Source organism: Sinocyclocheilus rhinocerous, unplaced genomic scaffold (genome assembly GCF_001515625.1).
Source record: "Sinocyclocheilus rhinocerous isolate Xijiao unplaced genomic scaffold, SAMN03320098_v1.1 scaffold1561, whole genome shotgun sequence".
NCBI classification, from domain to species: Eukaryota; Metazoa; Chordata; class Actinopteri; order Cypriniformes; family Cyprinidae; genus Sinocyclocheilus; species Sinocyclocheilus rhinocerous.
This window is the reverse complement of record NW_015652263.1, coordinates 38,222-55,366: the sequence shown is the minus strand read 5'-3', so window position 1 is coordinate 55,366 and position 17,145 is coordinate 38,222. Positions and strand designations below refer to the sequence as shown.

The 17,145-nt window shown below is 40.0% G+C and overlaps 1 protein-coding gene and 3 long non-coding RNA genes across 4 annotated transcripts in view; 2 read left to right on the top strand and 2 right to left on the bottom strand.

Moving 5' to 3' along the window:
- Positions 1–3,216, bottom strand: part of LOC107714170 (uncharacterized) — a 9,905-nt gene extending 6,689 nt beyond the window's left edge. Inside the window, exon 1 of the long non-coding RNA XR_001636963.1 lies at positions 2,683–3,216. This is a non-coding gene — a long non-coding RNA (uncharacterized LOC107714170). The remainder of the gene's footprint in view (positions 1–2,682) is intronic.
- Positions 2,035–10,905, top strand: LOC107714169 (nuclear fragile X mental retardation-interacting protein 2-like). The gene is made up of 5 exons (XM_016519920.1): positions 2,035–2,427; positions 5,367–6,691; positions 7,151–7,541; positions 8,993–9,025; positions 9,174–10,905. Exons 1-5 carry the CDS (start codon positions 2,283–2,285, stop codon positions 9,224–9,226), a joined length of 1,947 nt encoding a protein of 648 aa, XP_016375406.1. The 5' UTR covers positions 2,035–2,282; the 3' UTR covers positions 9,227–10,905.
- Positions 10,906–12,846: 1,941 nt separating this feature from the next.
- On the top strand, positions 12,847–14,713 carry LOC107714168 (uncharacterized). The gene is made up of 2 exons (XR_001636962.1): positions 12,847–12,922; positions 13,071–14,713. It is a non-coding gene; the product is annotated as an uncharacterized LOC107714168 (long non-coding RNA).
- Positions 14,408–17,072, bottom strand: LOC107714167 (uncharacterized). Its single transcript, XR_001636961.1, has 2 exons — positions 16,364–17,072; positions 14,408–15,916 (listed from the first exon to the last, which is right to left on the bottom strand). It is a non-coding gene; the product is annotated as an uncharacterized LOC107714167 (long non-coding RNA).
- Between the last annotated feature and the right edge of the window lie 73 nt (positions 17,073–17,145).

Below are 17,145 nucleotides of genomic sequence, written 5' to 3'. Positions count from 1 at the left end.
ATATTAAAAACGTACTTACAGTCTGTGAGTCAGAACAGCCGGCATTGTAGTCTACTCTCCCAGGAAACAGTCCTCGTCCTCCGTAAAATGCGTTGCACACATCTGAATATTTGGGTTGAAGTGTTCTGGAACAGTGTTGTAAATACAACTTAACCACTGATTTCTAGTCGTGTCCTCTTTTGGAAGGCCAAACAAAGTATTTTCGCTTTCACAACGAAACACACAGCGTCTTCATAACATGGCAGCGGCGGTGGCGGCAACAATAAAGTTACTCCTTCTTTCTTTGCGTGAACATTTGGGCGATGTAATGCAAATCTTCCCACACAGTGATGTAGACATGTGGGGGCGTGTTTAAACTAGGGGTTTTAGGAGGGCGTGGACCAGTCTTAACTGTTATAAAGAATATCTCTTTGGGTTTGAGACTTTAGTCTTTGCAACTTTAGGGATCTTATCTATTCACAAACAGCTTGTAACACTCCAAAGAGAAAGGAAAACTTGAAATCGAATCATATAACCCCTTTAAATATATATATTTTTGTAAATATGTAAGGCTTTACTGTCACTTTTGATAATGCATCCTCACTTAAAAAAAAAAAAAGTAAACTAACTACATAATTAAATAAAACTGAACCCAAACGTTTGAATGGTAGAGCACACAGCATTTGGTTCAGTGAACACACTTTCCACTCAACAGAATTTTCACCTAAATACAAGAACTGTCAGAAAGGACTATAAACTATAGGATTAATCACGTCCTCATTCCAATTAACTGTCCGCAAATCCTCAGAAAACAAACAGAACCTGCCCCAGATCTACAATCTACCCCCACTCTGCCAGTTAAACGAGTGTTGGTCCAAAGTGCAACATTCTAGAAGGATAACCATGGCTATCTGTGGTTTATTCTATCACCTTGACCTCTGTGAGTTTAAATAGGCAGTCATTTGCTTTTGATAAGCACTCTAAGGTCAGAGGAAGAAATGTGCATGTAAACTGCCAATTTATGCCTCCAGACAAATGTACCAAAACTATACCACTCACATCTAGGCTACATATAGTGGTGGTGTTTCATTTGTGCATTAAACAGATTCAAATAAAAGTGAACAAATTAGTTACACTCACTGACCCCTTGACTTGAATGTCACTCACACACCACACAATTTTAGACATGATTTTCCATTAAGCCAACAGTTAATGGAGATCGGGGGGGGCAGGTGGTTGTTTACGATTGTTATGTGTTAATTATATAGTTTCAACCATCACATACAAAAATATCAAAACATAATTCAGTGGCACGAAAACACATTTACAATAGTATTTACAATAGCCAATAGCTTACTTTTATGCAGGCACGGCGCCAGAATTTTTTTCTCTACCGGTGCTAAGGGGGGGCTAGACCAATATGTGGGAGTGCTAAGAAAATAAATGATATTGATGACGTCAGAGTTACTTCATAAAGAAATGGGGCTAAACCGGGGCTATTAAAAATTCTGACGGGGCTATAGCCCCCCCTAGCCCCGGTGTAGCGCCGTCACTGCTTTTATGTATGTTCACATAGACAACAACAACAAAAAAATCTTACTGACGTATGAAGAACAAAATATATTTTTAAATGCTTACAAAATATATATTTATATTGTTAAAATATACTTTTAAAAAAATGTACTAAAATGGCCAATAAAAATATATTTACTTACATATATGAAATATGTTATATATTAATATATTGTCAAATATAAATATTGGCTATTTTTTGTATCTTTAGAAATATATTTAAAAACTAATTTTTGCCATATGGGAACAAATGACTTGTGTACGTGTGTATAGCTAAGGCATCCACAAAACGGATAAAATAAATTGCTGTAATTTGTAAGGAACATGTATAATGCTTAAACGGTTCTTCTTTCTGTGGTTCGGAGATCGTGATTGTGAGTCGATTAAGGAGTAAATGATTCGCTCATAAAACATTAAGTTGTCGCCACCTACTGGCAGAAAGGTGCACCAAATAGTGAACAAATAGATTTTACTCCCTAAGAACGAAACTTCCCAACAGTACACCAAAGACGGCACTGACACAGCACTCGGGTGATTGCAAGAGTCTTCGTTACAGCTTCCTGTGGCCTTGACCGGGAAGCTTCCACGCCTTGCATCGCGACGCACTAAACACCGCCCGCCTCTCTCTGGCACCCCCAAACGCAGGCGGTGATTGGGCAGTGCAAATGTCTCAAATCCCCTCGTCCACCGAGCACCGGTTGAGCACATTTTGTCACTTGCGCTAACGTTAAATGGAGGAACGTCCCTGCGAAGGGTCAACCGGAGTATATATCAGTCATGGAGCAGAGAACGGCCCTGATCGATCGAACATATCGGTAAACAATGATCAGAACCACAGTAAGTTCCAGAACGAGAAAACGCAGACGAAGAAAACAGGTTGGTAACCAGCAAAGCTCATTGTTTTTTTTTCCTCTGACAAGCTTCAAATACATGTCGTAGTTTGTTTGTTCACAATAATACTGCATTAGTTAAGTCAAACGAGGAGCATGTTTTGCTGACTGTACTGTTTGAAATAGTTATATCCAGTGTTAGCCGCAAAGCTAGCTAGCGTAAAGGGACATTGACCTTGTGCACCGGTCTCTCAGCACGCATTACATATTTTCCTGACTTATAATTCATTTGCAAACATACCTCTCAGTTTGGGTCGTTTTTAAAAGGAACGCGGCCGTCAGAGATCCAGAATAGCCTGTTAGCTCTGCCCCATTGCTGCCACAGCAACATGAACCGGCTCCTGTGGAATGTTCCTGCTCGTAGCTTAAGCTTGTTCTGTTATTTCCTGTCCGCCATGATGGACGGCCAAACCTCACAAACTTCACCGCTGCCCATTTCTCGTACAAACCCGAATACTTTGGTAATACAATTCGGGCGACGCGGTCAGCCATGCAGAGTCGCTATTAATGTTGTTTTAGGGGTGTACGTTTGACCAGCTTAGCTCGAATCGCGGCCTATTACTCTTTCACAGTCATGTGAGTGGGCCTGACAGTGCCTGGGCTCGCGCTTACCGCCTATTCGAACTCGGCACCAAGTGGGCTGAATAGAACGTGTCGGAAAATTCTATAGCTGTACGGATACAAACGTTCCAAAACCGTAAATGGAAGCAACCGGAAAATCCTATAACGTTACACAAACTGTAAAATGCAGGCTTTGACGTGTAGATTTACAAAATCTTTTGATAAAAGAACGACATTTCTGTTGTTTTTATTTTAAAGTGCATTTTCTTGACCCCGTTTAACCTGCATTATTTATACGTTGCTTATATGTAACGAAGCTCATGGCGTGAGAACTCTCACGTATGTTTGATTTTAATCAAAAAGTGATAAACAGCTTTGTGTGCATTCTCTCCCGTAACTGTAAGCCTGTGTGTTGAAATGCACCACAGGCGTAGGGTTAACTGTTGATATCAAGCTATTTGGTACGGTTCTGTTGGCTATCGTGACGTAAAAGGTTTCGCAGGAGTACACCGCTGCATATCGCTAAACCTGTTCATATTTGGTCCATAAAAACGCCTAGCGCCCATTGAAATGTATCTTTGCAGTTGTCACTTTATAAAAGCGTTGTGATGTACCAACAATCACATCTTCCTGTGGCTAATCATTCAGGCTGCCCACTTAGCATGCTAAGCTAGCTGATGACTTGGCCGGGTGTTGACCGAATACGCACAAACTTGTTTCAAATAAAGCATTAACATTGCTAAACAATTTTGTAAATGATTTCATGCAGTACAAACGTTGCTGACTGCCATGTTGCGATTAACCCACTTCAATGAGTGTGACTTTACCACGCAAATGAAAATAGCCACAGAAGCTGGCATGGCGTTAGACACAAACAAAGCACACAAATGTAAGCTCACAAAAGGCATGAAATGTGTTAAAGGGGTTTCTGTATTCAGTTTTTCATTAATTTCGGGATTTTAAGACGTGTCCACCAATGCTGGGGAACTACCCAAATATGACTTGAGTAGTACTCCATTTTGACACGTCATTCCTCCGGTTAAAAATAGGGCGATGTCAGACTTGAGCCGGCCGATGAAAGCACACTTGCATGGGGTGCTCTCTTCGTGCCTCATATTTTCAGCCTCAAAGGACAGAGGTCGTTGAGACCCGTTTTAGTGCTCAAACCACTTTTTACCGCATTAATACATTGCACCCTTGATTTGGGTATTACATTGCCCTGCTGCCTTGTTGGTTCAGTTTGTTTACATATACTGTACAAAGACAGATTTTCTCCTCTGTGAATTAATTTGAATCTGTATACCAGGTTGCCAGAATGGAATTGTTGCTAATGCCAGTCTTAAGTTCCTATGAGGGCATTCCATCAGCTGCCATAAATAGTTTCCATAGAAATCATGAAGCCAAGCCTGACAGAACATTTGTCTTTTTTTTTTTTTTTTATAAGGATATCCAAATATAATGATCCTGTTGCAGAGGATCCCTCTGGATACAGACTGCTTTACTGTTCATTTTTGAAAGTAGTAAGCAAATATAAAGACAATATATTGATTGCAAATTTTAAGTTGTATGTTAAAATATTTTTCTACAGAACATTGACTTTAGATTCAAATCAAATGTATTTATATAGCGCATAGAAATGAAAAAAATGTTTCTTTTGAAATGTATGTCAAAGAGTCCAGAAAAAAATTAATTATAGTTTCCACAAAAAAATTAAGCAGCACAACTTTTATCAACAATACTAAGAAATGTTTCTTGAGAACCAAATCAGCATGTTAGAATGATTTCATGGCATTTTAAAATATGCGAAAATAAAAAACAATTATTTTAAATTGCAATAATATTTGCTATAATACACACACACACATAATGCAGATTTTTCTGTCACAAATTCACAATACATAAAAACTAGTTTATTTCCTTTTTTAATCTGATTAATTTTCTGCAGACCCAGTATGAAAACCAATGATCTCTGATTTCACTTTATTGGCAGAGATTTAATTTGATAAACCAGCTCTGTTCAGATGTAGGTTGGTTATGGCTAACAAATCACAGATATTCCAACATTTTAGTCATTTTGCACTGGTTTTAATTGGAAGTACGCTGAATACCATCCATGGTTGTTCAGTGTGAGTTGAAGGAGTCCGCTTGTCATCTGCCTGACCCTGACTTGGTTCCACAGAACATACCTAGTCTAAATATTCCTTGAACTTGTGCAGACATTGACTAGACTTGACCCGTTCCCTTACTGGAACTTGAGATCTGATCTGGACGTTTACCAAAAGTTGTTGATTCAGTGGATCAGTTGATGCAGATTTGTGGTTTGCATTCCATCTATTTATTGCTTTTTGTTTCTCCTTTGTGCAGAAAATGGCAAAATAAATGGAACTCTGAAGGAGGGAGAGGTGACTCCCGCTTCCTTTAACCCAGACATCTCCCTGCACCCTGCGAACAGCAATGGCGATAGACACCTGCTAGACATCAACTTGAAACAGAAGCCCACTCGACGGGCCTTCACCACTGACTCAACAGGGGACAGAAAAGGTAGAAACACTAGCAGAAACAGCATGGACTTCAAAAATGACAAGTCCTCAGAGTTGAACACGCTTGAGGGCAAAAAAGAGGCTTTGGCTACTCTGAACGGTGTGGTGTCTCTCAACTCTGTACCACTTACCAACGGTTACCCTAGCACACCCGGAGCTGACAATGACGGCAGTGGCTCAGAGAGTGGATACACTACTCCCAAGAAGCGCCGGGCCCAGAGGAATGGCAAAGCCGGGGACAATGTGACTGCTTCTACCCAGGGAAAAGCCATGCAACAGGGTGGCAAACAAGACCACGGGCCTGTGGCGCCGGACTCGGCCTCTGGCTCTCAGGTGGAGAGTGGCAGAACTGGTTCAAAAGTTGAGCTGCACTTAAAAGCCAAGGAACCACCTGCCTCCGCCACCCCACCTCCTCTGCCGGTGGCTGAACTTCAGCGTAAAAACTCAGACAGCAAAGTGGCTGGCAAACGGTTTGAGGATCGCTCCAGCAAGGTTAAGGTGGCTACCTCCACCAAAGAGGACTCATGGACCTTGTTCAAGCCTCCACCTGTCTTTCCTGTGGACAATAGTAGCGCTAAGATTGTGCCTAAGATCAGTTATGCAAGCAAAGTGAAGGAGAACCTCAATAAGACTGCCCAAGCTGGCGGGGAGGCTCTCACTCCTGCTCCCCAGGTGCCTGGGAGACCGCCACAGGTCCCCATGTCTGCGGTGAAAACCATCACCTCGGCTAGCTTTACCAACGGTCCCCTGCCGGGGGAAGGGAATGGCTGTCCCCTGCCCGGCCCCCATTTCAGCGCTGGTCCTCTGCTGGTGACCCTGGCTGTTGCCGCTGAGAATGTAGCATCTCCCCCTGGTAGCGGCACTTCGGCCGTTGGAAGTTCCACAACCTCTGTGGCTGAGCCCAGGAAGCCCAGTCTGTTCGTTTACCCCGTCACCCCCTCCAATATGCAACTCTCGCTCCCTAGCGGCCGCCAAGCCGATCCCCCTGCTGCTCCAACAAATCAGAAGTCTCTGGGGGAAATTTTTCAGAATCAGTGGGGCTTGTCCTTTATCAACGAGCCTAGCGCCGGACCAGAGGGCGTGGCGTGCCACTCCAACGGAAAGGAGGTGCCAGTGGAGGTGAGCTTTCAGGGAGGCTGTCCTGCTACAGTGGCCACTCAGACTTCCAGTACCTCTCAGAGACCGGATCAACAACCACCCTTCCCCAAGTTTACCAACGGTCCCCTGCCGGGGGAAGGGAATGGCTGTCCCCTGCCCGGCCCCCATTTCAGCGCTGGTCCTCTGCTGGTGACCCTGGCTGTTGCCGCTGAGAATGTAGCATCTCCCCCTGGTAGCGGCACTTCGGCCGTTGGAAGTTCCACAACCTCTGTGGCTGAGCCCAGGAAGCCCAGTCTGTTCGTTTACCCCGTCACCCCCTCCAATATGCAACTCTCACTCCCTAGCGGCCGCCAAGCCGATCCCCCTGCTGCTCCAACAAATCAGAAGTCTCTGGGGGAAATTTTTCAGAATCAGTGGGGCTTGTCCTTTATCAACGAGCCTAGCGCCGGACCAGAGGGCGTGGCGTGCCACTCAAACGGAAAGGACGTGCCGGTGGAGGTGAGCTTTCAGGGAGGCTGTTCTGCTACAGTGGCCACTCAGACTTCCAGTACCTCTCAGAGACCGGATCAACAACCACCCTTCCCCAAGGCTCACGAGCCAGACAAATGGATTAACGTTCAGAATCTGAGTCGAGGTGCGAGCGGCGGTGCCAAGGCGGCAAGCGGGGCCATACCCGAGAACTCTGTCCTCAGCCTGGATGCCCAGAGAGATGAGACGGGGGTTCATGGTGCAATAGTGTTTTGTTCTTCCTCTAAGGACATTTGTGCCGAGCTGCCTCCCACCTCCCCAGCTGCCCCTAAGGTGGCTTCGGCCAAGGACCAGGGCCATACTAAGGGCTTTGACAGGAGGTCTAGTTGGGGGTCGTTTGATCTAAAAGCTGCTGTAATTTATCACACTAAAGGTAACTCACTGTTTAAGTTTCTTCTTAAATACTTTCACTTTATTATGTACTACAAGGATATACTGTCTTATGAATGTACAATAGAGATGGACTAATACAATAAATGTGACACTGGACCACAAAACCAGTCATAAGTAGCACGGGTATATTTGTAGCAGTAGCCAACAGTACATTGTATGGGTCAAAATTATCGATTTTTCTTTTATGCCAAAAATCATTAGGATTTTAAGTAAAGATCATGTTCCATGAAGATATTTTGTAAATTTCCTACCTTAAATATATCAAAACTTAATTTTTGATTAGTTATATGCATTGCTAAGGACTTCATTTGGACAACTTTAAAGGCGCTTCAGGCGTCCCGTGTTTGAGTCCCGGCTCGCGGACCTTTCTCGATCCCATCAACACTCTCTCTCCCGCTTCACTTCCTGTCTCATTACTGTCCTATCAATAAAAAAGCAAAAACACCAAAAAATAAATCTTTAAAAACAGAGTAATTATCCGAAAAGACATAATACAAATAATTTCATTTCTGGGGCACATGGCTTTAGAGACATACCGATTGGCAGTGCTGGGTAAATTATTACAAATTGTAGTCCGTTACTCATTACAAATTGCATAACAAAAATTGTAGTTAGCAACAACCTGGATTACACACATTAGGTAATGTAGTCTTACTACTTTTTTGATTACTTTTAGATTACTTTTGACTCGTTTATCACATAGATTTGAATGGGATTATTGTGTACCATGTTGATAAACAAAGAGAAAGAAAATATATTCCATTCTTTATCAACATCATGAAATCCTTTAACATTACAACAGGGTTTCTCAAACTCATTTAGAACTCTTTCATTTAGAAAGGAAAATTTAAAAGAAAAAAAATAAGAATTGAAGTGAATCAATAAATTATGAATATTGTGTGAGTAATCATGTAATCCATAAAAAATAACTAATCTGATTATGAGCATTTTAAAACCTAATATAATCTAATTACAAGTATTAAATTTTTTCTGAATCTGATTACGTGATGCAGATTATATGTAATCAGTTACTACCCAGTACTGCTGATTGGTGCCATTATGGTCAACCCAATTTAAAAGTGTAAATGTCTGTAAAAAATATTGTTCAAACTAATTATCAGTCTATCTCTAATGTACAAAAAAGTTTGTGTGCTGCAGATAAATTGGTTTAGTCTACATCTTAAGTTGTTACTTAGCCTTCTCAAATTAGAATAAGGTTGTTACTCTTACACACAAATGATACTGTGACTGAATATATATATATATATATGTTATTTCAGTGTGGTTATATAAAGCAACAAGACAGCAGTATTTTGAAGCTATTCTGTTAGTGTGAGTTTCTTTCAAGTTAAATAAAAAGGACAGATCTTGATTGAATCATAGCTGTACTTGGGTATTTTTACATTAAGCTTTCATCCCTCTTCTTTGCAGAAATGGAATATATTTTGAATTTGCAAAAACAAGGTAAGCTACCATTTACCATTTCAGCATTTAGATATTGCAACCCAATGCCCCATCTGCTCACATCCTTCAACCCTTCCCATATCATTTTTGTTTGTGGTTTTAGAGTTCCCAGCTCTCACCTACATTCATCTTTCTCACTTTCTCGCAGATCCAAATCGAGCAGTCCTCTACAGTGAGTCATGGGACGGACCTGCTCAGTGAAGCTGTGTCTGGACACTATATCTCAGATGAACTCTGCTGCAAAAAGATGTGCTTGAGGAACATGGCTGCTGCCTCTGAACATCCTGAATCAGAACTAATCCAATGGTTTAGAAAGGACCTTGTTACCCGTCAGCAGTCAAGGCTGAGCGCAGAGGAACAGAGTGCGCTTGGGAAAACGGGTTAGCTGGTTTTAGAATATTAGAATGGAAGAACAGGAGCTGTGGAACTCAACTCTAATGCGGATATGTTGCTGAAGACAATTTCGATGACTTAGGGGACATACAACTCACACGTCAAACACTCATGATAACCCTGTCATGACATTTGGTTGGGCGGAAGCTTCTCCTTTAAGTACTCACAGACCTAAGAGAGTGTCCAGGAGGGAAGCATGTCACCATGTGTGCCCTCTTGAATTCAAATAATCATGTAGTGGTCACATTGAATTCATTTGGGCACAGAACCGAAGAGTGTCGCTCTACAGTGAATTAACATACTGTGGCCAGAGGAACTACATGGCTTTTTTGTTTTTTGGAGATTCAGGGGAATCGGACTCCATTTATGTGTGGGGGACGGTTAGTTCAAGCCTTTGGGATTAAATAATTGTCTTAATTTAATTTCTGGACAATTTTGGATCAGTCCTGTTAGTGACGCGTCTCCACTTCGTTTGTTTTGTTTGTTTTTTTTTTTCTTCCTTCTTTTTCTTTTCATTGAAATACTTAACCTGCCCTGGGAGTTTTTATGAGGTACACTCGGATTGGGAAACCACACGCCCTGTAGTGTGCATGTGCAGTATGCTGCTCTGTGCGTCCTCTTTTGGAAGAGTTCAAAGTGCTATCGTTCAATAGTCTTATTGTCGTCTCTTCACGCTTCTGTCACCTGACAGCCATTCGAGTCTCTTGCTCATTGTGTGAGTGTGTAAACGGAGGACAGAGATCACGCTATACTCTTTTATCTTGAGTGTTTTATGTTTTTAATTTTTAAGTAGATGTTAGAACCCAGAACTAATAAATAAGCTGTGCCACACCACACAGTTGCTTTAGCTTCAATGCTAATAGGTACATTACGGAGGTTTTAGTTAATTTTGGTTTTGTTCTGTAGAGCTGCTCTTCGAAATAGGGTTTTGTTTTTGCCCGGAAAGGCAATAGCGACTACTTTTGCTTCATTTGGGACTAGATCACAATTTAGAGGGAACCTAGAGAGCAATCGCTGGCGAATGATGCGGACTTTTTATTTCACTCAAGAGTCTAGAAGCCCCTAGTTTTTTTTTTTTTATTGAGCACCACAATCACACTTTTATGCTTTTTATTTCTTGTATGTTTTAATTTGTACCTGGGTTTCCATGCTTATCGGTTAAGCGCTTGCTAAAGCACATATGAGCCTCATCAATAGAACCGCCGTTAACAGGAATTCTGCCGTTGTGTACATGTTTCTCTTTCTAATGTCAGAAAATGCATTCTTAACTTACAGTCTATCCTCTGTTTTATCATTTCACAGATTAATTGATTTATACATAAGAATCAGTAGCACTTTATGTATTATGTTCTTGAATTGTATTTCCTTAAACATTGACATATCAGTACATATTTGAAATTCTAGTAATTAATCATAGGCTACTAACTTTAACCTCTACCTAAGGACTGTCGGTCCGCAATCTCAAAAGAAAATAAATATAAAAAAAAAAAGAAAAGAAATTATAACTATACTACAATAATATAAATAGCACTAAACAACTTTTTAAAAGAATAAAAATGCATGGCTAAGTGTTTGGACTGTGACATTAAAACCCTTACCTTAGCAAGACGAGCTCTTTTGATGAGGTCATTCAGCTTACGCAGGGCAGCGTTGCGAGGCAAACTCTGGATGTCTCTGAAGACATCTTGTGTTTCGGCTTCAAACAGATGCCGGTTCTCTGCATTTTGAAGAGGTTTGGCCCAAAAAGAGCCGAGATAGACCCTCACCACCTCTGGAGTATTGATCACCTTCCCCAGAGACCACATCAGCGCACCATAAACCCGCATTAGCTGCTGAGTGTCCACCTGATCGGCCTTGTTCAGTACCACACGGATTTTGTCATCTTGCCCACGGAAAGCTTTGATCGCTTGAGAAAATTCATCAGATATGTCTAGCTTATGGGCATCAAAGAGGAGAATGATACGGTCCACTCGCTCTCCAAACCAGCGCAGAACCTCAGAGAAATCATAGCCTATGGGGGAAATGTCAATAGAACAGAATTAATAAGCATCAGTACTTCATAGCCCTCCATGTGAGGGAAAACAGATTGAGTGTACTGCATTCAGTACACACCATAGACACATATGTGACCCTGGACCACAAAACCCGTCTTAAGTCGCTGGGGTATATTTGTAGCAATAGCCAAAAATACATTGTATGGGTCAAAATTATCGATTTTTCTTTTATGCCAAAAATCATTAGGATTTTAAGTAAAGATCATGTTCCATGAAGATATTTTGTAAATTTCCTACCTTAAATATATCAAAACTTAATTTTTGATTAGTTATATGCATTGCTAAGGACTTCATTTGGACAACTTTAAAGGCGCTTCAGGCGTCCCGTGTTTGAGTCCCGGCTCGCGGACCTTTCTCGATCCCATCAACACTCTCTCTCCCGCTTCACTTCCTGTCTCATTACTGTCCTATCAATAAAAAAGCAAAAACACCAAAAAATAAATCTTTAAAAACAGAGTAATTATCCGAAAAGACATAATACAAATAATTTCATTTCTGGGGCACATGGCTTTAGAGACATACCGATTGGCAGTGCTGGGTAAATTATTACAAATTGTAGTCCGTTACTCATTACAAATTGCATAACAAAAATTGTAGTTAGCAACAACCTGGATTACACACATTAGGTAATGTAGTCTTACTACTTTTTTGATTACTTTTAGATTACTTTTGACTCGTTTATCACATAGATTTGAATGGGATTATTGTGTACCATGTTGATAAACAAAGAGAAAGAAAATATATTCCATTCTTTATCAACATCATGAAATCCTTTAACATTACAACAGGGTTTCTCAAACTCATTTAGAACTCTTTCATTTAGAAAGGAAAATTTAAAAGAAAAAAAATAAGAATTGAAGTGAATCAATAAATTATGAATATTGTGTGAGTAATCATGTAATCCATAAAAAATAACTAATCTGATTATGAGCATTTTAAAACCTAATATAATCTAATTACAAGTATTAAATTTTTTCTGAATCTGATTACGTGATGCAGATTATATGTAATCAGTTACTACCCAGTACTGCTGATTGGTGCCATTATGGTCAACCCAATTTAAAAGTGTAAATGTCTGTAAAAAATATTGTTCAAACTAATTATCAGTCTATCTCTAATGTACAAAAAAGTTTGTGTGCTGCAGATAAATTGGTTTAGTCTACATCTTAAGTTGTTACTTAGCCTTCTCAAATTAGAATAAGGTTGTTACTCTTACACACAAATGATACTGTGACTGAATATATATATATATATATGTTATTTCAGTGTGGTTATATAAAGCAACAAGACAGCAGTATTTTGAAGCTATTCTGTTAGTGTGAGTTTCTTTCAAGTTAAATAAAAAGGACAGATCTTGATTGAATCATAGCTGTACTTGGGTATTTTTACATTAAGCTTTCATCCCTCTTCTTTGCAGAAATGGAATATATTTTGAATTTGCAAAAACAAGGTAAGCTACCATTTACCATTTCAGCATTTAGATATTGCAACCCAATGCCCCATCTGCTCACATCCTTCAACCCTTCCCATATCATTTTTGTTTGTGGTTTTAGAGTTCCCAGCTCTCACCTACATTCATCTTTCTCACTTTCTCGCAGATCCAAATCGAGCAGTCCTCTACAGTGAGTCATGGGACGGACCTGCTCAGTGAAGCTGTGTCTGGACACTATATCTCAGATGAACTCTGCTGCAAAAAGATGTGCTTGAGGAACATGGCTGCTGCCTCTGAACATCCTGAATCAGAACTAATCCAATGGTTTAGAAAGGACCTTGTTACCCGTCAGCAGTCAAGGCTGAGCGCAGAGGAACAGAGTGCGCTTGGGAAAACGGGTTAGCTGGTTTTAGAATATTAGAATGGAAGAACAGGAGCTGTGGAACTCAACTCTAATGCGGATATGTTGCTGAAGACAATTTCGATGACTTAGGGGACATACAACTCACACGTCAAACACTCATGATAACCCTGTCATGACATTTGGTTGGGCGGAAGCTTCTCCTTTAAGTACTCACAGACCTAAGAGAGTGTCCAGGAGGGAAGCATGTCACCATGTGTGCCCTCTTGAATTCAAATAATCATGTAGTGGTCACATTGAATTCATTTGGGCACAGAACCGAAGAGTGTCGCTCTACAGTGAATTAACATACTGTGGCCAGAGGAACTACATGGCTTTTTTGTTTTTTGGAGATTCAGGGGAATCGGACTCCATTTATGTGTGGGGGACGGTTAGTTCAAGCCTTTGGGATTAAATAATTGTCTTAATTTAATTTCTGGACAATTTTGGATCAGTCCTGTTAGTGACGCGTCTCCACTTCGTTTGTTTTGTTTTTGTTTTTTTTTCTTCCTTCTTTTTCTTTTCATTGAAATACTTAAAAACTCCCAGGGCAGGTTATGAGGTACACTCGGATTGGGAAACCACACGCCCTGTAGTGTGCATGTGCAGTATGCTGCTCTGTGCGTCCTCTTTTGGAAGAGTTCAAAGTGCTATCGTTCAATAGTCTTATTGTCGTCTCTTCACGCTTCTGTCACCTGACAGCCATTCGAGTCTCTTGCTCATTGTGTGAGTGTGTAAACGGAGGACAGAGATCACGCTATACTCTTTTATCTTGAGTGTTTTATGTTTTTAATTTTTAAGTAGCAGTTAGAACCCAGAACTAATCGATAAGATGTGCCACACCACAGAGTTGCTTTAGCTTCAATGCTATAGGTACATTATGGAGGCTTTAGTTCGTTTTGGTTAAGTTCTGTAGAGCTGCTCTTCGAAATAGGGCTTTGTTTTTGCCTGGAAAGGCAGTAGCGACTACTTTTGCTTCATTTGGGACTACACCACAATTTAGAGGGAACCTACGTAGAGAGCAGTCGCTGGCGAACGATCCGGACTTTTTATTTCACTCAAGAGACTAGAATCCCCTAGTGTTTTTTTTTTTATGATTATTGAGCACCACAATCACACTTTTATGCTTTTTATTTCTTGTATGTTTTAATTTGTACCTGGGTTTCCATGCTTATCGGTTAAGCGCTTGCTAAAGCACATATGAGCCTCATCAATAGAACCGCCGTTAACAGGAATTCTGCCGTTGTGTACATGTTTCTCTTTCTAATGTCAGAAAATGCATTCTTAACTTACAGTCTATCCTCTGTTTTATCATTTCACAGATTAATTGATTTATACATAAGAATCAGTAGCACTTTATGTATTATGTTCTTGAATTGTATTTCCTTAAACATTGACATATCAGTACATATTTGAAATTCTAGTAATTAATCATAGGCTACTAACTTTAACCTCTACCTAAGGACTGTCGGTCCGCAATCTCAAAAGAAAATAAATATAAAAAAAAAAAGAAAAGAAAAAAAAAAGTGAAAAAGGAAAGAAAAGAAAAAAGACACTCAGGTAGAATTAGGGCAGTGTTCTTCTATCTAACAAAAAAATGCACCAACAGTGTTATTGCCAAATATGAAAAGAACGTCCCATGTTTGTACGAGCTGTTTTTTAAATTTTAACCTTTTGAGGGATTTAATTTTTGACTGAAAGCCAATGCTTGCGTCTTTACAGGTATCATTTGGCATCAATGTTTTCTGTACATGACCATGAAACACTGCCAGGTGAAAAGATTTAAGTACACATGGAAGACGTTAACCACACTACGTATCTGTATGTCTTTCCTTAGCAAGAGTTGTTTTTTTTTTTTTTCCATTTCATGTTTTAAATGCAGCATGTAATGGTTTCCAGTGTGGTCTGTCTTCAGAAAACGTGGGATGTTTCAGGATAGTTCTTAATCTGTTTCTGTTCTTGAGGTATCCGACGTCTGTATTCGATGTCTTGGTTCAAAAGATATTGCAGCTGTCGATGAAACAGATGGAAGGTCGTTAAATTCTGCTTCATCTTTTCTAATTCCGTTTAGATTCCACTTAAAAGCTTTGTGCAATGTAGAGAAATCCTGCGATAATTAGCTCGTTCCTTGGCTTTTTAGATGCACATCTCTTCATTGCATCACTTGAGTTTTATTGTAGTTATCTACATTTTGTCTTTGAACAACTCACATAGAGCATTTTTTTTTATATCCAAGGGATTTGCTTAAGGAGTTACTGATGTAGGCATAATTTATAACCATCTGTTATTACATTAAGTTAATTATGAAATCTGTAAACATGCATTGTCCCTGTATCCCTATTTCCCCTTAAAGGGATCGTTCACGTAAAAATTAAGATCCTGTCATCATTCACTGAACCTCATGTCATTCCAAAGACTTTCTGACCCTGTCCCAACGTATAGTGAATGTCTGGTCTGTTTCGGACCCCACTGACTTTCACTGACGAAAACCGTTTAAACCGGTTAGGAATAACGTGAGGGTGAGTAAATATTGGCAGAATTCAGATTTTGGGTGAGCTGTCTCCTTAACTCAGTTACGTCTTTGTAAACGCTGTCAGCAGAATGAACTGAACCTGGCCTTTGTGTCAAAAAACTCAACTCCAGGGGTCAAATGCACATATAGAGGTTCTATGCACAGAATGCAAACAGAACGGAGTTTATATTTTGGGGGGTTGCACATTAGCTTAATTTCCTCAATTTAAATAAGCACTTACTACCCCACAAATTATATAATTGCAATATAAATTATTTACATACATCTTAAATAGCTCCCCTTAGTGTTTAAAGCAATGAGTGCACGTATACGGATGGGAGAGAGGTACAGAGATACTTAAATGGTGTGTTTGATTGCGAAATCTGAGAAAATGCATCTTTGTTGGCATATTCAAATTTCACGTGTTTTCTTGATGTATGAATGATTCTTGTCCTGTCCTGACAACTCGACTGTTTTTTTTTTTGCGTGTGGATGCATATGTGTGTGTGTTCGTGTGCAAGCATGTGTATTTGTCTTCAAACTGAACCTGGCCTTTGTGTCAAAAAACTCAACTCCAGGGGTCAAATGCACATATAGAGGTTCTATGCACAGAATGCAAACAGAACGGAGTTTATATTTTGGGGGGTTGCACATTAGCTTAATTTCCTCAATTTAAATAAGCACTTACTACCCCACAAATGATATAATTGCAATATAAATTATTTCCATAAATCGCTCCCCTTAGTGTTTAGAGCAATGAGAGCACGCACGGATGGAGAGAGGTACAGAGATACTTAAATGGTGTGTTTGCGAAATCTGTACCAAGAACATGCATATTCAAATTTCACGTGTTTTCTTGATGTATGAATGATTCTTGTCCTGTCCTGACAACTCGACTGTTTTTTTTTTTGCGTGTGGATGCATATGTGTGTGTGTTCGTGTGCAAGCATGTGTATTTGTCTTCATTCATACGCTCAATTATATGCAAAGTTAATATTGCAAACTTTTCAAGTTCAGGGTGCCTGTGTCAAGCGATATATTAAACGGAATCGCATCAGAACATGAAAAACTCTTGTTTTTCCTTTTCCCCTGTCCCTACACCCCCCATTACCCCCCAACAATCTTCAGTTGTGCCATGTTTTGACTGTTAAAAGTTTGAATTAATATTTCGTTTTATGTTGCTCTCTCTGAATTTCCTACAATGGATATGAAGAGGGGGTTACATTATGTCTCAAGAATCTTTGTCACTGCTAATAAACTTGTTGAAAAAGATCTTGTTGTTTTAGTCTTCTTCTGAATGTCTACTGTTAAATTTGTTCTTTGCTTTTG

Excerpts from the sequence above, each read along its gene's own strand:
- LOC107714169 (XM_016519920.1), top strand. The coding sequence starts at position 2,283 with ATGGAGGAACGTCCCTGCGAAGGGTCAACCGGAGTATATATCAGTCAT. Across the intron at positions 2,428-5,366 it reads AACGCAGACGAAGAAAACAG|AAAATGGCAAAATAAATGGA; the intron begins GTTGGTAACCAG and ends TCCTTTGTGCAG. Across the intron at positions 6,692-7,150 it reads AGGGAGGCTGTCCTGCTACA|GGAGGCTGTTCTGCTACAGT; the intron begins GTGGCCACTCAG and ends GTGAGCTTTCAG.